Raw genomic sequence first — 27,668 nt, forward strand, 5'->3', positions numbered from 1 at the left:
CAGATAAGGATCAATAGCATTTTAGTATAATATTTATACAGATGCTTTTATTGGGCTGGACATGCCTCTTATTGGGAGGAGACTTCTGTTTGTCACCCAATGGTTTATGTTCAGTAAGTCATCACTTTCAGTTGCTGCAGTATCTACCTCTTGGCTCTGAAAGTATTGATGTGCCAGCCTGATAAGTAGGGTTCAGTTATAATTCCTATGTGTTGCTCTCATGTGTGAAAAAGCAGGGACCTTCCTAGTTCTACCAAAGAGCCCCACAAAGTAGAATTTGTTGTGTGTGTATGTATATATATATATATAACCCATGAGCAACATTCAGAAGTAAAAGGAGTTGGGGAGCAACACAAGCATAAAACATTTTCTGTGATTGGCCATTTGGTACCCCCTATGTGGATTGTCAACCTATATTGAGGCTTTGTTTGGCAGTGCACCTGGTTTTTATTCAACCAAAACTTGCCTCCAAGCCTGGAATTTAAAAATAATCACCTGCTTTGAGGCAATTGAGAGCAACAGCCAAGGGGTTGGAGAGCAACATGTTGCTCACAAGCTAGTGGTTGGGGATCACTGTTCTACGAGGTCCCCCATAGTCTAAAACAGCAATTCGGAAGGTTTTAGATGGCAAATGGTTGAAGTCGAATTTTTAAAGACACAGTACATGAAAGTTTCCATACTCGAATTTTCGAATTTCTTTCAAATTTGAATCCAATTTGGACTATTCCCTAGTCGAAGTACACAAAAAATAGCTCGAAATTCAAATTTTTTTTAATCGAAAATTCACCTCAACCTTTGATAAATCTGCCCCTATGTGTTTGTTTTTCCAAATACTGCAGCATTAGTTCTCCCAGTCTATAAACATGCTGTCTTGTGAACAGCCTTGTGATGATAGCTTAGAATGTCTGAATGCTGCAACAGTATTAATGGGTTGAGCTGTTTAACATTAGGGGTCTGCCATTTCTGAGAGACGCTTTAGTCCAAAAAAAAATTTAGGTTCAATAGTTTATAAATAACAGTATAAAGTTGAAGCCCAAGAAAGAAGATTGGTGATGAGGGCAACTGTTAAGGGGGACGTAATTCCCTAGCAAAGGGCAAGCTAGAACACTCCTTTAACAGTTGCAACTTAAATGAAGCATGTTCCACAAGTGACAGGCACTTGGTACTGACCAAACAGCTCTTTAATACAATTGCAGCAATGTTGCTCACATGTTTGTTTTCTGACAAGAACATTAGACATACAATTGTAGTCCTACTTTTGTACATTTTGAAGCTTGTGCTGTTTAAAAAAAGAGTATTTTTTACTCTTTTTTTAAACAGGTGGACTGATTTGGTATATGCCAAAATGGTCCCTTGAGGATCAGTCCAAATGTGACTAAATGTATCTTTGCTCAGTTAGCAGGGGAAATAGATCTATCATCATTCCCCAGGAAGCAAAAGTCCAGCATTTTCCATGTGTTGGATTATTTTACAATGAGCCACTTGCAGGTTATATTCGGTCTAGATTGATGTCATATGAAGAGTGTTGAGTGTGCATAGCAATTTTCTTTTGTTCACAGTTTTTAGAAGCTGTTGTGGGTGCTTCCAAGTACATTGTATAAGCCATTATTCACATGTGCTGATGGGAACTGTGTGTACATTCTACACTCATTACTTTTTTCTTAAGTATGACTTTTCCCACTGATCAGCTTTTAAGTCGTTGCCATTTTGGGAAGATGCTTCATTCAGTCATTAGTATTTTGACTGCTGAACATCATCTAGTAGTTGGTTACACTGTCTGCCTCTGAAGAATTCGTTTTTGCCATAGTTTCCTCTGAGGCTTGGAATATGGACAATCCCACTTACATGCAGGGATTGTTTGGGAAACAGTGAAAGATATGGCCCGATGCATTTATTATTCTCTTTAATAAATGGAAGATTAATTATACAGCATATTGGACAGATTATTTGCCAAAAGATGTTTTTTGTTAAAAGGAAAAACACGTGAAAGTTGTAAATAGTATATTAATGACATTTATTTGTAAACATTTTGTTAAACCTTTCTTTTATTATGTTCAAGGTTTGTAGTTTATATTTGCTTTGCATATTAGATACATAATTTATTACAGAGCTATGGTGAATATGTGCACGTAGTAATGTTTAACTAATACTTGTACTTTCTATCCAAATTGGCTGAATAAATATGCATTGCTTTTGAACAAGGTTTTGTGTTGTCATTCTTATATTCCCGAATGCCATCTCCTCCATGTGTTTTCCTGGGCAGTGTGTCCAGGGCAATATTGCATATGGAAAAAGTAAGTTAATCCCTTTTTTCACTAGAACTTGATACAGTTGTAAAGCATGGCATGGTTTATTCATTGTACCAGAGTCCTGCATCGGGTCAGGTAGAGTCCTGCAGCGGGTCGGGTACCCGCGGGTTACCCGCAAAAACCTGTTTTATCCTGCGGGTTCCGGGTAGAATTTCCGGGTGATGGTAAAGACGCGGTTCTGCGGGTTTGCAGGTTGTGGGTCGGGCCGCAGGTCTTTCCAGTTGCGATAATTACTCCTTTTTTCTTGTCACGTCTACTACCGATGACGTCACTTCCGGTTTACAATGACAGCACTTCCTGTTTTACGCCTTCATTTCTGATCACGTCTACTTCCGATGATTGCACTTCCGGTTTACAATGACAGCACTTCCTGATTCTTGATGGTCAAGGGGTCCGCGTTGCGGATGAGGTACTTGCGGGTAGCGGTTCCAAGCGGGTAAGAATGCAGGTCCGGGTTGTGGATTGCAGGGTACGGGACCAAAAAATAGACTCGCGCAGGACTCTAGGGTCAGGTACCCATGAAATACTCGCAGTATGATTTGGACTCGGCCAGATTATTCTTTATTTGCCCAGTGTGCGGGTGCCCAATCCTTTGCAGTGGGGGGCTACAGGTGGCCAATACAGGGGAAATAGCTAAAAATCCTAAAGTGTCCTAATGGTTAAAAATGCTCGCTGTAACGTCAACTTCTGGGCAAAATGACATCACTTCCTGTCAGCTCGACGAACACAGCGGTTAGCAGGTTGGGTGAAAATTCATGGAGTTTCAAAAGCAGGTACGGGATGAGTGCTGGTTTTAAAAAAAAAAAAACAGACCCATGCAGGTCTCTACCAGAGGGTGTTTGTTAGAGGATTGAAACTGAACCAAAAGCTGGCCTTGCAAAATGTCAATAACCCTAAATGGCCCAGTAAATTCAAAAAGGAGAATTCTGGAAGTAAAAGCTTGGGCCTGAATTCCATAAAGATGCAGTGGGGAGAAATGAGCTGTGCATGCAAGACCCTTCATACATATGGTCAGGGCCGCCATTAGAAATCACAGGGCCCCGTACAACAACATTTTCTGTGCCCCGGCCCCCAAGCCCACCCCAGATCCTGCCCACCCCACACCACAGTTAAAACACCACACAGACATCAACGCTAAAAAAGGTAACCTCCCCACACACACAAGTTATGATAACAATTAATAACCCCCCAGACGCTTCAGGACTTCAATTTCGGTTGTTTTCATGACTTCGGGTCTTTTCGCACTTCAAGACTTCAATTTCAGATATTTTTGTGACTTTGGGTCTTTTCTCCGCTTCAGGACTTCAACTTCGGCTGTTTTCGGGACTTCGGGTGTTTTCGCCGCTTCGGGACTTCTGCTATTTTTGTGGCTTTGGGTCTTTTCCCTGCTTCGGGACTTCGGCTGGTCGGTTTTTCGGCACTTCCGCATTTTGGCTGTTCAGGACTTCTGAAGGACAGCACGGCATGGCTGTCAAGGGGGGTCTGCCCCCCTTCAGGCCCGAGCCCAGTATACTTGTACCCCCTGTGCCCCCCTGATGGCCCTGCATATGGTTACATATATTGACAATTATACGTTATAAGAAATACATAATTGAGCTTGTTTCTGCCAAAGGGCAATACCAGGTATTAGATCCAAGGGTTAAGTACAGTTTTCCCTTTTTTATTCATTTGCATAACCTTTATGAAGATCAAATACTGATATGTCCCCATAATGTTAAGACTTGTACCATGGGCTGAAACACTAGAACCTCAGTAGGAGTAATGGTCATTTTTCACCACTTCTATGAAGGCATTGGGGCAAATTAACTAAATGGTAAATTTTCGCCAGAGAAGACTTTGCCAAACTTCACACAAAAAGTAAATTTAGGAGATAAAGGTATAGGCACTGGCCTAGCCACACGCCAGCAGTGAATCCAACAAGAAAAAAGAACACCGATACCTTGTTATGCTGCAACCGGGTGTTCCCAAAATTTATTCCATGTTGCTGTAAACACTTTACCAAGATCAAACGTTTTGGGATCACATGGCCCTTCCTCAGTGATAATAAACCAGAGACACTGTGAAAATTTATTGGCAAACATACATCGACCCCTAGTGGTGGTCAACAGGTAAGTATGTGAATATAAAAAACAGGAAGTGTGAATATAAAAAAAGGTCTTTAATATGTCCGTTTTACAATTAAAGTACTTTTTGTACTTTTGTTTTGTCAATGATAGTCTGTCCTGTGAATAATTACAAACAATATGAATTACTGATAATTACTCACTATCTAGGACACGAGTAAGAGAAGGATGCCTGTATTTCACTTGTACACTGGAGGATTCTATCTTAGGGCTGTAAAAGAAACATGTGTATATCAATTATTTTAAATTAATTAACCATTAAAGAAAGCAGTGCAATCCCCAATTTTTTTCAGTCCCTTAGGGGACTTAGCTTCCAAATCCAAAAACTCTCTCTTTGAGCAAGTTTTTTATCAATGTTATGTAGTATGTTTGCATTCTGCCCAAGGTTTTGCGCCCAGGGGGTTTCCTTCTCCTTTAAGGGTCAAACAGGTTTTAGACCTACCTGAAGCATTAGTAATATTAGCATAGAGTCCATTCAATAAGTGAGTGCATAATAGTATTAAATATTAAGTATTAATAGTATTAAATATCAATCCTTTCAGGATATGTGTACAACTCCTTGAGCTTGGGACCCAGAGTTTTTATCCTGTGTTTATTTTCTGTGTTTCACTTGGTTTAGGTTTATTGCTTATTCCCTATAAACATATTTATGTCTAGATGTTTCAGCAGGAGATTTCATGAAAGATGCCCCTTTTTTGGGGCATGCAATACATTTCCTGGACATTTTATTTTTTAATTATTTTTTTTTATATTTATTATTGGTATGTATCGGTCATTGATGTCATAGTACATGCTTAAATAAAAGAAAAGAAAAATAAAGTACATAAAAAGAAAATTAAGAGTTAACATAGTGATATATTTCCGTAAAACTAGTTACGAGTTTAATTACAATCCAAACAGGCTAAATTTATTTACCTTAGGTATAATGATAGTATGTTTTGGATATAGTGGTTTGTTTCTTGTAACAATGAATTACCTCTTAAAATTTCTATGTCATACCAAGTTGCGTTTATGAAGGTGTGGATGGTTATATATCGGAGTGGAGAGGGAAGACAATTAATATATGTGGTCCAAGTGAGAGAGAATTTTTTAGCTTGTTGTTAATTTTTTGTCATGGCTTCCAGCCAGTCCATGTGGAACATGTGAGTATAAGCGAGTATAAGCCGAGTTTTTCAGCCTCCAAAATATGCTGAAAAACTCTACCTCGGCTTATACGCGGGTCAAGTGCAAAAAACGTCGCCGGCGTCTAAGAATAGTCAACGGCGTCCAAGAATAGTCGCCGGCCTCCAAGAATAGTCTCCAAGAATAGTCGCCGGCATCCGAGAATGGTCTTCGGCATCCAAAAACGAGACGCCGGCACCTCCAATGGGAACAGAAACCCTCAATTTTTTGATTGAAACTTACCAGAAGCTGCTGTATTTCTCACCCTAGGCTTATACTCGGCTTATACTCTAGTCAATAAGCTTTCCCAGTTTTTGGAGGTAAAATTAGGTACCTCGGCTTATAATCGGGACGGCTTATACTCGAGTATATACAGTAATGTAAGTTATAGAAAAATCGCATCTACGAACTTCACACAACACGACTGTCGAATGAAGATGCAGCGCGCGGTGTTCCCATCAGACAGTTGTGTTGTGTCTGATACATGTTTGGCACATCCGACTGGTCACCTGTGTTTCTTCTCAGCAAGTCGGATCGGAAGTCATAGCGCGGTGGAATGGACGGGGTAGGTGGAGGACCAGTCCATATCCATATGGACAAAAGTCCAAGTCATATAAAGGCAACATCAGGTGTCAAGTTCTGACAGAGAAGGCCCAAGTTGGAATATTCTCCTCACATGATTCCAAAAACATATTCTTTATAACAAAGACACTGGATGCATTTCTCAATATAACAGTTAAGCCTTAGTTTGAGCCAAACAACCAAGGCCATATTGAGAGTTACAAGAACCTTAAGGATCCCATCAGAGCTGCTAGAGGCATTCAGAAGATTTGATTATACACCTGAATGAAATCAGAATTGGATAAGTATCCTTCCATATGATTCATATCCTTATAAGAAGGAATGTCAGGTGTCCCATCTCAACAAGTTTCTGACTGTGAAGGCTAATGTACTGTTATCCTTCTTCACATCTGGTTCAGTTAAGGATTTTCCTGATTCAGTTGCTCCTGGGCATTTTTACTGATGCTGCTTTTGTTTCTAAAGTATCTGTCTCTTCCATTTCTCTTTCCTTTCCTCTCAAAGTGCTGTCCATAGATGTTACATTAATTACATTCATTACTCCTAAACTTGAGATGTCTGTGGCAGGCACATATTCTGAGGGGTTGCTTGCCACCTTATCCACTATGCATCCACACTGGTGTTAGACCTACCTTGGTTACGTTTATATAACTCACATATTGTTTAGAGTACCGGTATGGGAATGGGGTCCTGGTTATAAGTCTGCCAGTAGTAAATACCCTTTACACATTGCTGAAGTTCACGTTATAAGTGTTTCTCTGGATTCTTGTGTAGTAGGACCTTTTGTTTGCCTTATGTGAGAAACAGGCAAGTAAGATCTGGCACCAAAGTAAGTATACAACAGTATATTGTCACAGCAACATTCTCCAGTACCTTGTATTGATTTTATTTGCTTCCTGGCTAGGTTGCAGTTGCCCACATTGGGAGATCTAAAGAAGAAGATATTGAAGATGGTTTATATCAATATCCAGAATATATCCAGCTCTCGCACACCACAATTCAATTAGATATCTGGTGCTCTGTGGTAGAGGTTCGGCAACCTCACAATCTGTTTGAAGTACAAAGTATCCACGGCACACAGCTTAGTGTAAGCAAGGGTCTCCTTGCACGTTTATTGCGGTAGTGAGCAACGTTTCGGGGTCACGCCCCTTTGTCAAGCCTGCGGCCATTAGTGCAATCAAACATAAATAGTCGTACAATTCCAATGATTGGTGCAACAATTAGTGCTTAAAATACAATGATTGGTGTAATAAATACATAGAAATTTCCATAAAATTCAATATAAAATTTACATAGAAAATATTGCACAAGGTGAAACCATACCTAATAAACCAAAGTCCAAAAATCCTGAAAAAAAAGTGAAAAAATTAAAAAAAATTTTAAAAATTGAAAATTGAAAAAATTGAAAGTGAAAAATAGGAAAATGTCCTACATTAATGATAATTATTAAAAAATCCATGAATCTTACCCTACATGATGAAAAGCGCGGTGTTCATTACCTTTCCCTGTATTATATGGGAGGATATTATCTGTAAAAAGGGGAAAATAGCAAGATTAGTTATAAAAAGCAGGCAAGATTATATTCTTCATTTAACCCTTTAGGCTGTCTAGACTGTAGGAGCCAAATCCAGTAACACTCTCTTTGATGTAACAACTTCTTAATATCCTGTCCCTGCTTATTCTCCACTCTCTCCAGTATTTGCCAACGCAATTGCGCCACCCTGTGTCCATGAGCTGAAAAGTGTCTTGCCAACAACATTTCTTTCTTCTCTTTCTTATCTTTTTTATCAATTCTCACACCTTCCTTTTTAGCTGATTCAGTCACATTGCTTATAGGTTTAAAATTTCTTATTAGTGACTTGTGCTCGTTTAGACGAATTTTAATCGATCTAGTGGTTTGGCCTACATAGGCCAAGCCACATGGGCATTTCAAGCAGTATATAACGTTAGAGGAGTCACAAGTAAAGAAACCATTTGTCTTATGTTTAGACCCTAGTGAAGGATGTGTTACTACATCACCTGGAATAATGCCATTACAATGGCCACAATTACGACAGGGAAAGGTGCCTTTAGATTTCACAGACTGATACTTATCCCTTTCAAATTTTGGTTTAGGTTTAATTAAATCACCTATATTTCTTCCTCTTTTATACGAAAAGAGGGGTGGTGACTGAAAAAGATGTCCGAATTTCGGGTCAGCCTTCAAGATACCCCAATACTTGAGAATGATCTTTCTGCATAATCTGGAATTAGAATCATATGTGGAAATAAAGGGAATACGAGTTAATGTAGATTGATTCATAGTTTTACGTTTAAAGGTCTCTTCTCTAGGAATAACCTTAACCTCCTCCCTTACTGCACATAATTCCTTTGGGTCGTAACCCTTTTCTGTAAATTTTTTTAAAATTTTAGATGATTCAGTATCAAACAGATCCTCTGTGGATGTAATGCGTTTAACGCGTAGCAACTGACTCTTAGGTAGACCTTTTAGTAAACCTGGGGGATGAAAACTTGTGGCCCTCACCAGATTATTTTTATCTGTAGGTTTAGTGTAAAGAGAAGTCGTAAAGGAATTTCCCGTGTAATTAATCAGCACATCTAAAAAATGTAGTTCACAAGGGTGGGCCTCAAAAGTAAATTTAATTGTCCCATGTATACTATTCAGATAGGTGACAAAATCTTGGAGTTCAATAAGGGTGCCTGTCCAAATAAAGAATGTGTCATCCACATACCTCATGTACGATTGTATGTGTACGGCAAACTCTAGATTGGAAAAAATAAAGGTTTTTTCAAAAAAATCCATAAAAATATTGGCGTAAGCGGGCGCCATGTTGGCACCCATCGCACAACCTTGTAATTGAAGGAAAAATTCACCTTTGAATTGAAAATAATTTTTTGTAAGTACGCACTCAAGTAATGTACTTAAAAAATTAATCATAAAAGTGGGTAATGTCCCTTTTGAAAGGTAAGTACGGATGCACTCAATGCCCTCATCATGTGGGATAGATGTGAATAAATCTTTCACATCTAAAGAACAAAGGAAGAAAGGTTTAGTAGGTATTATTATCTTATCAAGTCTGGAAAGAAATTCAGTTGTGTCAGTTAACACTGGTTCCAAATTAGGTAGTAGTTCCTGCAGATATGTATCAATATAAATTGCAAGGGGTTGCCAAATAGAGCCTACATTGGAAACAATGGGCCTTCCTGGTGGCTGCGTCAGGCTTTTATGTATTTTAGGCAAAAAATAAGCTTGCGGCACCTTGGGAAATTGTGTAAATAAAAGTTGTCCAATTTCCTCTGTTATAATTCCTTCCAAGGTTGCCTCATTTAAAAGTATGTTAATCTCATTTTTATATTTAACGGTAGGATCACTATCAAGTTTTTTATAGTGTGTACCGTTACTTAATTGCCGGTCAGCCTCCTTGTCATAATCAATAGTATTAAGTACGACAATACCACCGCCTTTGTCAGCTTTTAAAATAGTAATTTTGTCGTTAGATTGTAAAGCCTTTACAGCACCCCTTTCAGCCATAGTAATGTTACATTGTTTCTTACTAGTCTTATTAGCCAGCATTTTAGACAATTCACATGAAACAACAGCTTCAAAAGTATCAATAGCCGCATAGTTGCCTGGGGGAATATAGTTACTTTTTTTACTTAACTTACTTTTCAACAATGGCAACTTAGTATCATTACTTGTACTGCCTATTTTATCCGAAAAAAAAGCTTTAAGTTTTAAAGACCTGGTAAATTTAAACAGATCGATGGACTGAGTAAATGCAGGGGTGGTGAAGGAGGGAACAAAATTTAGCCCCTTATTGAGTACATTAAGTTCAGTGTCACTGAGTTCATGTGAAGAAAGATTAAACACCGGGTTTACCTGCGGTGCTGGCGTCCCCGCTTGCTGGTAGATGGTACTGGTGGGTCGGGGTTTCGATTTCCTGTGACCCCTCCTGGTCGGTGGCTTCCTTGCGCCGGGCTTACCCCTAAAAAAGAAGCCGATGAGCCTTGTGATGATGTAGGGGAGCCATGCTCTGCATCGGAGGACTGTTGTGATCTTCTGTCGGGCGCCATCCATGTGGCCCCACGCTGTTTGCGGTACAAGCGCCTTTTCTCCATCCAGGTATACACTTCTCCCTGCTCGTAATCCCGTGTATCGCGTCGGAACTTGCGGAGCTTTAATTGAAGAATCTCCTGTTGTAGCCGTTCGATCTTCAGTTCGAGATCCCGCAGTAGCGTGTCGTCTGCGTCCACTTTCTCTCTGTAGCTCTCCTCGGTAGCATGTATTTGCTGTTTTAACTCCTTCATTCCCAAATGTAACTGTTGAACAGTAAGAGTGATTAAATCTAGGCTGCAGCGGTTTAGGATGCCCTGCCATTTTAGGAGAAACTCCTGATTGTCCTTGAATAATGCTGGTTGCAGGGTAATCCGTAGCCCGCGTGGAATACGTTGAGCCTTTACATATTCGGCTAAAGATGAAGAGTGCAGCCCCCATGCCGTTTCACGCCGTTTAAGCTGTTCCAATTTACGTAGAATATCAGCCCCCACAGGTGCAGTAGTAGTTGGTAAGCTGTGGGCAGCGTTAAGAATTTTCTTCCTTTCGGCTTCGGTAAAGGAAAAGGTATCAGCCTTATGATCCGTAGTAGCCGCTATATCCGCAAAGGACATGCTGTCAGGCAAACAGTCAGGGTGCAGAGAGCAATTGCCGAATTACTGGTAGACAAAATATATCCAGCTCTCGCACACCACAATTCAATTAGATATCTGGTGCTCTGTGGTAGAGGTTCGGCAACCTCACAATCTGTTTGAAGTACAAAGTATCCACGGCACACAGCTTAGTGTAAGCAAGGGTCTCCTTGCACGTTTATTGCGGTAGTGAGCAACGTTTCGGGGTCACGCCCCTTTGTCAAGCCTGCGGCCATTAGTGCAATCAAACATAAATAGTCGTACAATTCCAATGATTGGTGCAACAATTAGTGCTTAAAATACAATGATTGGTGTAATAAATACATAGAAATTTCCATAAAATTCAATATAAAATTTACATAGAAAATATTGCACAAGGTGAAACCATACCTAATAAACCAAAGTCCAAAAATCCTGAAAAAAAAGTGAAAAAATTAAAAAAAATTTTAAAAATTGAAAATTGAAAAAATTGAAAGTGAAAAATAGGAAAATGTCCTACATTAATGATAATTATTAAAAAATCCATGAATCTTACCCTACATGATGAAAAGCGCGGTGTTCATTACCTTTCCCTGTATTTTAAGCACTAATTGTTGCACCAATCATTGGAATTGTACGACTATTTATGTTTGATTGCACTAATGGCCGCAGGCTTGACAAAGGGGCGTGACCCCGAAAGGTTGCTCACTACCGCAATAAACGTGCAAGGAAACCCTTGCTTACACTAAGCTGTGTGCCGTGGATACTTTGTACTTATATCAATATCCAGCCCAAAAGAAAAGTAAAAAGTAGGTTTAATCCATCCACTGCCTGGTGCAATGTTTTACTGATAATGTCTGACAATTGTATCCCATTAACAGTACTGAGCACTGAAAGACTCATACACTTTAATTCATTTGTAAATTCAATATATAATTGTGTTAAATATATATGTGTTCGAATGATTAAGGTACAGTTAACACATAGTGATTTGTAATGTGTTTGTGGTGCTAAATATGGGCCTTTCCTGGGATGGGCCAGCAAGCCTTACTAATAGATGTGATCTTTGCACACCATTTGAACCCCCCATGATAGTTACTGGTTACTTTGCTGTATTGAAGATAAAGTGTAGCATAAAATCATCTAGAAAGTGAAGTAACACATCATGCTTCTTATTAATTTATAATAAGCTCATAAGTTTAGTTGCCCTTTAGATGTAATTCCTTCTGTGATTCTGTTTGAGATATGAGACAGAGCGGCGACCGTCAATGGAAATCTTATTTAGAGATGAATACCATGGATCACGTTTCATAAATAACTTGCTTGTCATGTTCACTTTATGTATATAATAATAATACAAATAAAAAATATTGTTTCTCAAGATTATGATCTGTGTATTTATTAAGGATCTTGGGTGGATACATTGGCATCAGTTGTTGGCTAATGGGACCTCACAATGGTTTTCATGATTTCTTTAGTTCCCTCTCCTTTGGCTGGTTGTCTTTCATCAGGGGCTTATCATAAAATCTCACAGAATGGACCGGCGTTCCAATGAGCTCAGAAGTAGACAGCAAGAAAGAGAGAGAAATTGAATAATTTAATATAGTAAATGTTGGGTTTTCTAATTCACCCATTTGTGATGGCTAACCACACCCAACAAAGTTTTGCAGTGTGTTGTTTCTTGGGCACACTCAAACGACACTAGAAACCTCTAAAATACATGTTAATAAATAATAGCCTTAGCCTGGGTTGATCATAAATTATATTATATTTCTAAAGTGCAACTCCCAATAACAGGGAAACACAGAGAGAAACATAGAGAAACTGTGTGGCGTTCACTAGTTGCTCAGGAAGTGTTAAGTCCTGCTTTTCAATGTTAGCCCATGGCCAGTGCTGGATATTAAATATGCCAGAGATGTACTGTGATTCTTGGCGGTGCAGCTTCTTGTCATAGATGTCTCCTTGCCTTGCCCCAGTGGCCAAACCCACAATTAACCTAGTGTATCTAGAGTCTAATTAGAGACATTGGCAACAGATATGGCAATAAAGGGTGATGTAGTTGCCTGTATGGTCTTTCATATTCAACTGCCAAGGGAAAATGACTGGTCATTAGGGTGGGCTTTTACCATTGCACTGCCACTTTACAAGCACACTACCCATATGCACTGCCTCAATTTAATACTGAACTCTACAAAGTCCCCCCTATAATGAGCACTATTATTAATATGTCAGTGTTTTAGCCAGCAGTCCTCCTGACTAGGGCCGGAACAAGCTGACAGGGTGCCCTAGGCGCTCGGTCGGGTACCCCCGCCCCTCCCCCTAGTAACCGTGTGTGCATAGGGAAGATTAAGGGCGGAGGGGACGACAAGGAGAGTGACAAGGGGAGGGAGTGACGAGAGGGTGGAGGGGAGTGACGAGGGGAGGGGGGAGTGACGAGGGGATGGGGGAGTGACGTGGGGAGGGAAGGAGCGGAGTACAACTTGAAGTAATAGCGCATTTGAATCGTCCACCAATTGACTCCAAATAGGTTCTAGGAGGTCTTCCATAGGCTAAAACAGCAATTCGGCAGGTTTTAGATGGCGAATTTCGATGAAGCTTATAATAAATTTTGATTTTCGCGATAGTTCCCCTTTAACGACACCAGCACCAATTTGTTTTCTAGCATGCTTCCACCTAGCACTCGTCAACCAAAACCGGACAATAAGAGGCTTGTTTACTAACAGTCAAAGTTAAATTTTTTTCACAATTCTCTGAAAATTTAAGATTTTATTTTAATTTCTATAAAATACAAAACATTCAAGATTTATCCAAAAGAAAAATGTAACAGGCAGCACTCCGGATAAGCATAAAGAAGTATCTTTATTATGTCATGGTGGGTAACATCATCGCCTTACGCATTTCGGGAAAGCATTCCCTTAGTCATAGGCAACTAAGACTAAGGGAATGCTTTCCCGAAACGCGTAAGGCGATGATGTTACCCACCAAGACACAATGAAGATACCTCTTTATACTTATTCGGATTGCCGCCTGGAACATTTTTCTTTTGGATTTATCACAGTTGGAGCGCTGGTGGCTGAGCACACTGAGCTCATAGAGCTTATTGGGGAGACTGAAGCAGTGGGGTGAGTCTTGAGCGGTCATATTCTTACTGACATTCAAGATTCATGAAGTGTAAACAACACAAAAAACTCTAATACAAACCAGGGCCAAGTTAAAGCTCTTGATGTCCCATAGAAGTCAGTGGGACCTGTGCTGATCCTACTGGACCATTTTTTTAATCAATTAGGACTTTTAGAGTTTTCTGATTTTTTTTCTGCTAGTATTTGTCCAAAAAATATATATTTTTTGAGGTAGCACATCATTCATAGCTTTTTTTCATTCACATTTGAACCCTTTAATAAATACCATGGCGTTTTAGCAAATGTTTAGTGCTGCTCGCAAAGCAAAGTCATTCACTGGTGAAAATTACATTGCTTATTTAGGTCTGATGCCCTAGGCATCAGACCTAAACACATCCCTCAGCCCCTCTACCCCTCACCCCAGGGCCGCCGTTAGAAATCCCTCAAGCCGCCCCTCAAGCCGCACCCCAGATCCCGTCCCTCAAGCCGCACCCCAGATCCCGCCCACTACACATCACAGTTAAAAGACCACACAGACATCAGCGTTAAAAAAGGTAATCCCCCCACACACAAGTTATAAAAAGCTATTGGAGACCAGGGCCCCCCTATAAGGGCGCCAGGGCCCCCAATAAAAGTTTTTTTTATAAAGCATTGGTGCCAGGGCCTCCCCTTACAAGTAAAAAATTGGTGCCCCAACGAACAATTTTTAAAAAAACATGGGCGCCAGGGCCCCCCTTACAAGTTAAAAAAAATTGGGGCCCAAAAGAATATTTTTTAAAAAAACATTGGTGGCAGGGGCCTATAAAGTTTAAAAATAATACATTGGTGGCCAGGGGATTAAAAAAACAAAAAAACACACACATTGGTGTTCAGAGGAATTGAACCTGTGGCTACAGGACATCAACTTCGCCTCCTTTCGTGACTTTGGGTCTTTTCGGCGCTTCAGGACTTCAATTTCGGCTTTTTCCGTGACTTCGGGTCTTTTCGCCGCTTCAGGACTTCAATTTCGCTTTTTCTGTGACTTTGGGTCTTTTCGCCGCTTTAGGACTTTGGCTATTTTCGTGGCTTCGGGTCTTTTCGCCACTTTGGGCAGGCCCAGATTTGTCGAAAGGCCACCTAGGCAGGGCCCAGGCAGGATTTTAGGGGGGCGGCATGCTGCCCAACCACAACCACATTGGTTCAAAAACACTGGGGATGTGCTGGAGATACAATCATTTTTTAAATTTCCCATTGCATCAATCCCCATTGCTCCAGTCCAGATGATAAAAATTTGCACGAATAAAGGGGAGGGGACAGTGGCGATGAATGGCAGTGGGCCTAGAGGCGCCCACTATGTAAATTCGGCCCTGGCTTCGGGACTTTCGGCACTTCTGCATTTCAGCTATTCGGGACTTGGGATGGAGGTGGCACATCTTCAGGCCCGGGCCACTTGTACCCCCTGTACCCACCTGATGGTGGCTCTGCCTCACCCCCTCAGCTCCGTCACCATATTTCCTATGGAAATCTGTGGTGGAGGGTGGGGAGGGTTTTAAAAAAAAAAACAGAGAAACGAAAAAAACAGGCACCCCTAAATATAAATATGGCCCAGCGTTGCGGTTTGTTGAGGTAACTGCAGCCTGTGTGAATAATGTTATGTGATCACTGCATTCCAACTGTATTAGGCTATACACTCTTCAATGCCAACACTTAAACCTTTATTTTTGCCTAAATGTTTTACAGAGGAACTGTGGAGACAAAAGCATTAGGTAATACTTGTAGGTAGCGGAGAAATACATTTCAAGAAAGATAAAATACTCATATACATGCTTAGTGATATCCTTTCCATGCTGATCAACAGGTTAAATCATTGGTTACAGGGCTGCAAGGATGAGAAACAGTATCTTGTTCATTAGAATCAGGTTTAGCAACATAAGCAATATCAGGTAATAGATACAAAGATATACAGATTACATCATTTTGCTGTTACAGAGTTTTCCGTATTCCTACATTTTAGCAATTACATATATTTAATATCACAACTACTTGCCAATGCCATTTTTCATCTGCAGTTAAGACACAGTAATGAACTGTAAATCTTCAAGCTATCATTATTTATATTATTATATGAATTGTGATTACATCGGTACTCTTTCGGCCAAGGACAGATGGAGCGTTGGACTCAACCTGTGTCTTTTTTTTTTTCAGGCTGGGAGAAGGGGATCCACCCCGTGCCCCATCTTCAATTATCTGAATAAGATGCACTTTTGTGCAGTCACACACTGTAGGTGGATGTGGGCCCAAACACACACGAAAGCAGGCATTTTCAGGCCAACCTCCACTCTGCTCTGTGTACCTGCATGTAATCAGAAGTGGTTCTCTTTTGGGCAGGGGCCTCTTCACCTTTTGTATTGGTTACTGGTCGCTGTGTACATAATTCTGTATGTTCTTTGTATAAACCGCTTTATTTTACAGCTCTGTGGAATATGTTGGCACTGTAAAAATATATGTTAATAATAATAACAATTATGGAGATGTGGAGGATCCGCTTCTCCAAGTCTGAAAAAAATATGGAGGCTGAGAGCAGCAGAGCCCACGCTCCATATGCCCTTGGCCTTCTCTCTTGTCTATTATTAAGATGGGGTGTGCTGATCTAACCTTTATCTTTGATTCACTGAATTAGATTTATTTTGGAAGCTGATGAAGTAGGGGGTCTAATCACTTACAGCTCATTTTGCCGGGTTTGTAAGATACTAGCCACTTGCTTCATGTTCCCTCTGGATCCTCAAATTACTTTGCAACAGCTGTGTATTGAGAATGTAAAAGTGTAGAAAAATGCACACATTTTGCCTGCAAGTGCCGTCTACTCCAGGATTCTCACCTCCCCATGTGGTGAAGCATGCTTACTGCCATTTCCGGCTAGAGACGATTATACAAGGACACTTAACACAAGTTTTGCCTTACTCTGTGCTGAATACAATAGGGTTGGTAGTTGGGAACATACTAGGGAACACTGGACAGCCCTGTGTTTACTGTGATGGATATTTAGTACAAGACTCCCTTGTGCCCTACACAGTTGCACTATACACCTGCCATTGCCACAGGCACTGGTGCAATTCCTTACCTCTATATGTAATAAAAGGCACTAAGTTTGCCCAGTTGCCGTCCCTTATAGCTTCCAAAACATCCCATTCATGTGAATGTGTCTTTGTGTTCATTTTGACTGGCCACAATTATGTCAGATGCAACTGCCCCCATTGAACACAACCACAATAGTATTCTGGGGGGAAAAAACCTGCATTGTTAGGGGGAAAAATGACACTGCAAAAGCAGTTGTAAAAGACGAGTCGAGTCTTATGGGCCCTTTAATAAGTTAAGAATCAGACATTTTATTGTAAATTCTTTTACTTTATACATGCATTTATGGTCAACGAAACAAGCAATTGTTTAATTATCATCAATGTAAATTAAGATTTTTTTTGGGGTTTTTTTCCGAAAGTTTTATATATATATATATATAAAATTTCAATTTAACGATGAAAGACAAATTAAGGGATTCGCTTTTTAACCTTTACTGTAAGTTTTTAATGGCTTAATCAGAATTATTCTAGGACCATCACTATTAATCAGAATTATTCTAGGACCATCCCTATTATTTCTTTTGCTTTAGAACTTTTTCTTCTACAGTTCCATTGTTTGATTTGAAACTGCCACATGGTTGCTTGGGTTTAATTCCCCTAGTCTGAATGAAAGATGAATGGAACAGGATCTGAATATAATTCAAACAATAAATCTGTAACCCCACAATCTCAAATCTGATCTTGTCTGGAAGCAGATTATTACTATTGAAGGAGGAGGAAATGCATATTTCATTGGGGGTGCCAAAAATTAGGCACTCCAAATGATTATAAATACTAACTTCACATCTGGGGCCGGTGCTCAGCATAAAACTGCAATGGTCCAGGGGTTATTCCAGCGAGCACCATCAATCGATCAGCTTCCTTCTTCTTTCTACCAATTTCCCGGAGCAGACGCATGTGCAGTAGAACCAAATACCCATCTTCGTCTTAAAGTTCAGCTTTTCACTCTACAGCACATGCACACCCGCGGGAGGAAAGAAGAAGAAGGAAGCCGATCTCTCTGTGATTCTCATTGGAGAAAATCCCGGCCAGTGCAGTTTTCTGCTGATAGAAGCACCAGCCTGGGGTGTAAGGTAAGTGAATACAATCACTAACTTTTGGCACCCCTTAGTAAAGAGCACCTTTCCTTCTCATTTAAATATTTAGAAACAAAAACTTTCATCTTTATTACATGAGAAAATATGGAATAAAAATATACTTTGACATCCCCGTGCTCATTAGAGCTTTGCCTTTGGATGTTTTGTTGCAGGAGTTTATAGAAGACCTTAGACCTGTGCACTAACCACTAGAATTCTATATTGTTTGTGTAGTTTTATACATCTTACACTTTGCACTTGTTTCTTCCTGATAATCCTGTTAACCGCAAGCAGTTGTCATCCCCCATCTTTGTCCTAACTTTAGCATTGTACAGAAATGTTTATATAGTATAGGGCAGATTTCCTAAGACAACATATACAGTAACTCCTATTGGGAATATTCTTATTTTTTAAAATGGTTTTGCCTTATTTTGTAACTTTGCCTCATATTACTGTAAAGGCGAGCAATGATACCCCAAAACAGAGCACTATTTAGCATCCTCCCTTCTTCTTTCTCCAAAATCCTGTGGCAAATGCCTGCACAGTAGAGCACAATAGAGTGATAAAGCTTTTTCATTAAAGTTAGGCTTTTAATTCTAATGCGCATAAGCAAGTACCCCAGGTCGGTGCAGTTTTCTGCTAACAGGAGCACTGGCCTGGGGTATCCTTGGTGGGCGGGCTAACATTTGGCACCCCCAATAGAATGGACCTATCCTTCTCCTTTAACTTGCATGTCTGTATGAGTGCTAAATTGGGGGTTCTTAGAGACATCCACATACCACCCTGAATGCAGCACTACCAGATGCAGACAGTGTTATGTTTAGAGTCAGGCAAAACTCTACTCTCCATTCTAAGAGCATAAAGAGCTGTGCACAATGTATGTAAACAAAACAGGACATTTTACACCCATTTTCTAGCTCTTTGCACCTTGTCATTCATAAATAAGGTTTTTTATTTAAAAAAAAAAAAAAGTTTCATACCAGTTGTGACTATTTGCCACAAAACAGTGTAGAAACCTATGTTAATCAATCTTGGTAATAATTTTATTCTATGTTAGTGGTAATGTGCCCCAAAAGCACTGAATAAGAATGGGGAACATAGAAAGTTCAATAATCTGTACAACCGCGTTTCTAGTCTAAATATTTTCATGCACCACTCACAAGTGAAACACATTTTTACTGAATGTAGTTTGAGAAGCCGAGATATTGAGGCTCGAATGGTTTTGTACAGTAATTGATTTTGATGGTATCTTGGATGCAATCAGTGAAGCCTGTGTTACATTTGTCACACTCACAGCTAATAGCTACAGGGTAGGAAAAGAGCGGGTTCACATGCATTGGGCAGCCAGGAATGGTCACTGTCCTATGGATATATTCTTTGTAAGAACAGGCTTTCTGGGACATGAGCATTTTAGGCAGTCCTTCCTTCAGATTTGGATCCTAGGAATGAAATAAAACAACACTGTTAGCATCAGTGTACTATGTTATCTTTTTATATATGCATATACTATATATATATATATATATATATATATATATATATATATATATATATATATATATATATATATATATATATATATATATTCAATACCATTCCATCAAGTCATTCTAGACCTGTAATACTTTGCTTGCTGGCCATTTTCAATCATGCTGTGAGTCACATATTGGCAAGCAACACATATTGGCAAGCAACACGTTATATATCATAGCAGCTGAATATGTTCTCTGGGGGTTGCACCTGTCTGGTTTTTAATTCAAGGAAAGGGGTCCATAAACAAATTATCAGCTTAGTGGGGATTCATATTGTTATTTTATATGAATAAGAAACAGGTTATTCATTTTTGATAACCCATATTGGTGGCTTTATTTGTACTGGGCTAAAGTGGACCCTTTCTCAGCTCTGTTACTGCAAAGGTTACTATTCAGCAAAACTATTCAGAATCCAACATATGAATATGGTGTAGTGCATGTTGGAAGTTATAGTCCAGTAACATTAAGGTTGGATTCAGTAGCATACTTTTTCCAGCTCAGGACCCCTACAAAAAAAATTTGCCCCCTTATAAGCTCCAATGGAAATGGGACATGGGACTGTCTTTTATTTAATCAGAGGCTTTACATTTATTTTAGGTTTCACTGTTGTACAAAGCTTTTCCCGTGCCCTGACCCCTTCTGGGGGGCCATGGCCCCCTTGTCCCCTAGTTCTGAAGCATTTGCTTTTAGCAACAAACACCTACATAGAAATATACCATCCTGCTGATATTTGACTACATAATAAAAGTAGCACAAATTGCATTCACAGTATGATTGATGACACAAGATAACTGAGATGTGTTGGTAGGGTTCTCACTGGATAATTCGCTTGCATCTGTAATTGAGCTCAATCAATCATGTAATCCAAATCAATCACGAAGCAGCACTCTGATATATGTGAAGAATGTGTTTATTTGTGCCAAGGCAAAAGTGAGTTCTAAAGAAATAATGCGTCAGATGAAAGTGAGTGAGGTCAGACCAGGGATAACTATGATGCAGTTGGCCAGCTTATATATATTGAAATATTTAAAGGGGAGGGCATTTTAGTAGCATTATGCACAAAATGTCTTAGGGGCAGATTTATCAAGGGTTGAATTCAAAATTTGAAAGTAAAAAAATTAAATTGTATGGTCAAAACTGTCAGATTAGACTAGGGAGTTATTCAAATTCGATTTGAGTTTTTCAAAAAATTTGAATTTGATTTTCGAGTTTTATCATACTCTGGCCCTTTAAGAACTCGAATTCAACAATTCGCCACCTAAAACTTGCCGAATTGCTGTTTTAGTCAATGCGAGATGTCCAAGGATAAATTTGTAGTTGTTTGCAGCCTTCCTGACATTCGAGTATTTTGTCAGAGAATAAAACTCGGATCGAGTTTTTACTCGGAAACTCGAATTTCAGGTCAATCCTATTCACCCGAGTTTTAAATAATAAATAAATTTCGATTGGTCGAATTTCGAAGTTCATGGGAGTTTATGGGAGTTTTTAAAAAACTCACATGAATTCGAAATTCGATATTTTTTATAAATGGGCCTCCCCCATGTCCTAAATATATTGATATTTTACCTGTATTCTTGAAACAGTGGAGCTGACTAAAGTAACTGAAGGTAAGGCCATTTAGGATGGTGTTTTTAGTAAACGTTAAGCTGAATGTAAACAAGTGTTACTTGGTTACTGGCACTATGCCAGAGTAATTCAAGAAAATGTATAACCTTGTTCTGATCAAGGCAGTATTAAGTCAAGAAATCCTAAAAGCTATAACCTCACTTTTATCAAGGTCAGGATGTCCATAATCTTCCTTATTACTTATAGACATTTACTATATAATTCTTAGCAGGGACGTGGTCTAGCTGCCCAGTAACACTGTCACAAGGGGGGTAGATAGCCAGAGACTTGGTAAAGATAGTTTCCTATGTTTTGTTACAGCCTGCGAAAAACTACAGCAGCTAAAGTATTTCCTTACACAAAATGCAGTGGCAAAAATTAAGGGAATAGCATTTAAATATACAGATGGGATCCATTATCCGGAAACCCGTTTTCCAGAAAGCCCTGAACAGCCATCTCCCATAGACTCCCGAGCATTCTGGATAAAATGTTGCATAACTGTACTTGTACTGTACTCTAATCGATGCATCAAGTTCATTAGCATATGTAGTGAATAAAGTGCCCTCTATTGTAAAATATATAATCATATTATGTCATCGAGAAGTCTCATGACCAGGGAACTCCGAAGTTACTTCTAATATCCTTATATTTCCAATATCCTTATAATATCCTTATATTTTCCAACAAGGAGTACTTTTTTTTTATAATACACACTTTTTCGGTTTTTTTAGGGTAGTGTCAAAAATGACATAAAAAATTACATCACTGAGCTACATTTATAGCAGATGGCATCACGAAGAGCCATTTGTAAAGATACAATTAACAGGATAGTCATGGCTTTTGTGTATATATACACACACATAATAATAATAATAATTAAACAGAAAATATACCTTTGTCATGCAGTATCCTGAGCAAATAGTGGTATTAATGGCAAGGCAGTAAGCGCACTCTTTCTTCTCCACATACATGGTATATTCAGTTAGAAAACAGACTGAGACAGCCTGGCCAATGGCCATGCAGAAAAGCAAAGCTGTCACAAAAATAGCTCCCATTCTGAAAAAGAAAAACAATTATTTAAAAAAAAAAAACATAAAGTGGTGCAATAGACAAGATTGATTTGTGCAAAATGCTCTGAAGTGAATTGTAATGAAAAAAAATCTAAAAAAAATAGTAATAGCCATTTTCTGCATACATAGGGGAACATATATCCTGGTTTCATGATAAATATTTCCATTTGTCCTTCTTGTCAGCTAGGATTCCAGAGTGAAACTCTCAGGATAAAGAAACTTATCTTTGAATATCTATTGTTGTTTTATATTGCTGCAGCCATACATTTCTTCTGTGCAAGAAACAGTGTGTGAATCTACTAAATCTACTTATTTTGGAACATGCTCATATCATTATAGTGACTTCAATGAAAATGTTGAACCGTTAATTATTTTACCTAATGTTTGCTAATTTTTAAACCATCAGGCGGGGATGCAATGAGGCTGTGACCACAAAGTTCATATAGACAAAAACAAGAGTCCTCTGCACTCAACCCATCAATGTATTAAGAGACATTTGTGTGCCTTAAGCTACTAAAGATACTAAAAAAATGTCTAAGTTGCAGGTAAAACTAAATCCCTGTGAAAAATGTATAATGAAGCAATTTAATTCTTAATGAATCAGATGCAAGTTGGGTGTAGAACTGATCAGGCCAGGGATGATTTAGGATGACATAGGCCACCTTGAATATATTGCAATATATGGACAAACAATACCTGTTTTGTTTAATTCTAATTACATGTTTTTATATAATTATGTGTAGGGACCCATTAGGTTAACACTCCCCTATGGGTTTTTAAGTTCCTGTCACATTTCAGTATAGTGCTGGGCAGAGGGTGGAGCTTCCTCTTTCCCCTGCCCCTCCAGGAGGGAGTGGATGCACTGGCAGCCTGGAGCTTAGGCCCCAGTAAAGGGCAGGCCCCAAGGGTGGCAAGGCCGTTGGTGAAGTGGTGGATACAGGGACCCTGTGAATGAGATGTAGTCAGGACAGGGTAGTTCTCTGTAAAGCACTTTCTAGGAAACTGAGGCAGATAGAACTAGTAAGCAAGAGCAGCCTGTGCTCCTTCTAGGAGGGATAGCAAGGGGGTAGTTCTCCCCTCAGCCAAGTCTAGCCTGTAGTGTAGGGATCACAGCCTCATAGGGATTTGAGATCAGTGATTTACCTGATCCAACGTGTGGGGATTCAGGTCATGGTACAAAGATCCCGATGTTGCATCTAGCAATGTGGTATGTTATCTCCCCAGGTATGTCACAAGGTGCTGGCTCTGAATTGCTGTGATGTTATCTGACATGTATGTGATAAACCTCAAGGACTGTGAGTATGAAAACCCTGATTTGTGCTTTCAGAGAATAAAGCTTGTTATTTGTTTGTTCAAGAATCTTCTGGCATCCATTTATTTTATTTAGTCATGCAGCAAAGTGAGGTGTAGTTGCACAACACAATTTCTTCACCCTTTCATGTAGCAAATGCCCATCCTGTGGAGAGAGGGTCAAATCGGTGCTCTGCCTGTTTCCTAGCCAGACAAGGTCTAGCCTAGTCTAGGTGGGGTTACAGATGCATTTATTGTAATTAACACTAGGGGTGCAGATATATGGGCTTTTATAGTAGACAGCAGGAAATTAAGACTTATGTTGTTCAAATTTAGATTTATAAAGCAAAACAATGTCCTTCTGAGTATTGTCAGATCTACTTTTTCAGAGCCTAAATGTATTCAGCATAATAGAGCTTCTCACTTGACGGGTTCAGTGAATGGACCAAGGATTATATGCTATCCATTGGATATCCAGACTTATGCTAGGTATGGGAGCCTGAGAGTGCATAAGCCAGGTGGGAAGCTGTGCGACAAGATGTTTTTTATGGTTAAAAAAAAAAAAGATAAAATGACCGTAAACAATGTAGCTCAAAATCTTATGGAACAGTGATAGATGGCCAGGCAACCAATTATACACAAGGTTGAAATGGCAGGTTACTTTATACTTTATACTTTATATCTATCTTATGTCAGTCATTTTGCCTTTTTCTGATCAGGGTATTCATGGACTCCTGGTGTTCCAACATCCCTAGTTGTGATATTTTATAGAACTTAAGCTATTTTGCCTTATTTTTAGTAAGGTAGCAGCAAAGGCATTGTAGCAGTTCTGTTTTCTTAGAGCCAAAGCTCTGGTTTCTCTGGATCTAGAAATTCAGATTGTAAAACATACGCTTACATGGATGTTCCATCTTGGATTCGAATTTAATGAGCTATTGTGTACATTCCATGCATGCAAGATTGTAGCCATATACTATAGCATTATACAATGTGTTTAAAGCAAATGTTACATTGAAACATACATAAACACACTTTTTCTTAAAGGGATCCTATCATGATTTTTATGGTGTAGTTTTTATTTCTAAATTACACTGTCTACAATGCAAATAATTCACTCTACCATCTCAGGTCATTTTGCCTGGTCATGTGCTTCCAGCAAGAGTCAGCACTTTAGGATGGAATTGCTTTCTGGCAGGCTGTTGTTTCTCCTACTCAATGTAACTGAACGTGTCTCAGTGGGACCTGGATGTTGCTATTGAGTGCTGTTCTTATATCCACCAGCGAGCTGTTATCTTGTGTTAGGGAGCTGCTATCTGGTTACATTCCCATTGTTCTGTTGTTAGGCTGCAGGGGGGAGGGGGGTGATTTCACTCCAACTTGCAGTACAACAGTAAAGAGTGACTGAAGTTTATCAGAGCACAAGTCACATGACTGGGGGCATCTGGGAAACTGACAATATGTCTAGCCCCAGGTCAGATTTCAAAATAAAATATAAAAAATCTATTTGCTCTTTTGAGAAACAGATTTTAGTACAGAATTCTGCTGGAGCAGCACTATTAAGTGATACATTTTGAAAAAAACACTTTTTCCCATGACAGTGTCCCTTTAAATTAAGCTGCCAATATGATTTCGTAGTCTGGGAGAAAGCAGAAGGAAGAACAAACAAACAAGTTGTAATTAATGGCTTGGTTAGAACTGAACTCAGGACCTCAGGGTTACAAAATGGTAGAACTAGCCATGTTCCAAAATTTTTATTATCTTGTTGAGGTTAAGTTCTTCATTCAGAAGTTAAAATCATTGTGATATTGGTTTATTAGTTAAGAATTTGGGTATGTGGCATGCTAAAACCATGCCTCCCAACATTTGAAAATTGGAAAGATGGACAAAAAGTTCTGCCGTATGCAGTGTGGTGACATTTTTTTGACCACGTCCATTTTGTGGCCACACCCCATAAATACCATGACCATTTTACAAAATTTGGCAGGTTATGGAAAGTCTGAACACATTTCTGGGGATTTTTGCTAATGAGGGTGATTTGCCCTTTAAGCTGAAAATCTCCATTCCCCTTGGATCTAAGTGCAGGTGCTGAATGTTCTGGGCTCTCTGCCAAAAGCCTTAAAGGGATACTGTCATGGGGAAAAAAAACTTTTTTCAAAATGAATCAGTTAATAGTGCTGCTCCAGCAGAATTCTGCACTGAAATCCATTTCTCAAAAGAGCAAACAGATTTTTTTACATTCAATTTTGAAATCTGACATGGGGCTAGACATATTGGCAATTTCCCAGCTGCCCCAAGTCATGTGACTTGTGCTCTGATAAACTTCAATCACTCTTTACTGCTGTACTGCAAGTTGGAGTGATATCACCTCCCTCCCTTTCCCCCCACAGCAGCCAAACAATAGAACAATGGGAAGGTAACCAGATAGCAGCTCCCTAACACAAGTTAACAGCTGCCTGGTAGATCTAAGAACAACACTCAATAGTAAAAACCCATGTCCCACTGAGACTCCTTCAGTTACATTGAGAAGGAAAAACAGCAGCCTGCCAGAAAGCATTTCTCTCCTAAAGTGCAGGCACAAGTCACATGACCAGGGGCAGCTGGGAAATTGACGAAATGTCTAGCCCCATGTCAGATTTCAAAATTGAATATAAAAAAATCTGTTTGCTCTTTTGAGAATTAGATTTCAGTGCAGTATTCTGCTGGAGCAGCACTTCTTTGAAAAAAAACATGTTTTCCGATGACAGGATCCCTTTAAGTTTCAGAAACGTTGTAGCTTTTTTTCTGGCTTTAATGAAGGAGGGAATGAATGAAAGAGAAACTCAGGATATTACACTAGGAAACCAGGACTCGTGACTTTGAGCTGTCAAAGTCAGGACTGTCACACGAGTCATTAGAATGGATTAACCTGTTTCCATCACGGAGCTGTATAATGTTTAAATGTAACAGCTTATCCTGACCTAAAGAAACAGGCTGGGACATCTCTCTAGGTTATATTCTCATAACAATCCCCACACCCAAATATCTGGCAACTGCCCATTTCTATATCTCATGGCTAAATGAAGCCAGCTACAAAATACCATACTCTGGAATCAATATACTATTATATAAGACAGCAATAGGTAACAACTACTATACATTCATGCTTCCGTTTCTCTACATAAGGCCTGGTATTGGCAGTCACTGTCTAATTTTGCAGACTTGATTAATACATATTTGTACCTAAGAGGGTACAATATTTATTCACATAAGAATACATATAAGAATTCTTATAATATATAGAAATAGCTTTTTATTTCTTACCTGATTCAGTTTGAGAACAGCAATAGAAATGAAAGCAGCTGCAGCCCAACATTTTATACCCTACTGGCTAATTCCACCTTGAGCGCCTTTAATCTGCATTAAAATATTGCTTCCTTATCTGTGAGTTATCTTTTTAAAAAATTCACATTATAGCAGCAGAAAATTCAATCGGAGCAGATGAGGAAGAGAAGCTGGAAAAAAGTAAAGTAAAACAAATTAACACTAATTACTTTCGGTTGAATTAATCAGCATTTTCAACCCCCTCAGCATTTCAAGTAAATGATTTTGATACTCTCAGCTTCCTTGTGCAGGCTCTGAATGTACCATGTCGGTTAGCACTGATTACATCTTTGACATATGGCCTAGTGAAACTGTAGAATGTTTGTTTGAAGTTGTGTTTTTGTTGTCTGTAGGGTATTGTATGTCTGTGGCATTGCTTGTTTCAGTGAGGTAAGACTTGCACTATGGATCATATTTAAAAAGCTGTGTTTTTTAAAAATAAATGTGGTTTTTAAAAAGCGATGGTATTAAAGTGCCTGTGAAAATATAATTTTGCCACTTTAATCATAGGCGGATGGTGATTTTTTTGTTTGGGTAAGCTAAGTCTAATGTTACTTCAACAGTTTCTTCACCAGCGATTTTTCACAGAAGGAAAAACAGCTGATTCAGTCCCATATTATAAGCATTAGCAAAGGTTGTAATTAGGGATGCACCGAATTCGGC

At 39.2% G+C, this 27,668-nt stretch overlaps 1 protein-coding gene across 1 annotated transcript; it reads right to left on the bottom strand.

Moving 5' to 3' along the window:
- Nucleotides 1-15,628: 15,628 nt before the first annotated feature.
- On the bottom strand, nt 15,629-27,283 carry tshb.S (thyroid stimulating hormone beta S homeolog). The gene is made up of 3 exons (XM_018249167.2): nt 26,946-27,283; nt 22,179-22,341; nt 15,629-19,587 (listed from the first exon to the last, which is right to left on the bottom strand). Exons 2-3 carry the CDS (start codon nt 22,338-22,340, stop codon nt 19,324-19,326), a joined length of 426 nt encoding a protein of 141 aa, XP_018104656.1. The 5' UTR covers nt 22,341; nt 26,946-27,283; the 3' UTR covers nt 15,629-19,323.
- Nucleotides 27,284-27,668: the final 385 nt, after the last annotated feature.

Source organism: Xenopus laevis, chromosome 2S (genome assembly GCF_017654675.1).
Source record: "Xenopus laevis strain J_2021 chromosome 2S, Xenopus_laevis_v10.1, whole genome shotgun sequence".
Taxonomy (NCBI): domain Eukaryota; kingdom Metazoa; phylum Chordata; class Amphibia; order Anura; family Pipidae; genus Xenopus; species Xenopus laevis.

Excerpts from the sequence above, each read along its gene's own strand:
- tshb.S (XM_018249167.2), bottom strand. The coding sequence starts at position 22,340 with ATGGGAGCTATTTTTGTGACAGCTTTGCTTTTCTGCATGGCCATTGGC. Across the intron at positions 19,588-22,178 it reads CAGGATACTGCATGACAAAG|GATCCAAATCTGAAGGAAGG; the intron begins GTATATTTTCTG and ends TTTCATTCCTAG.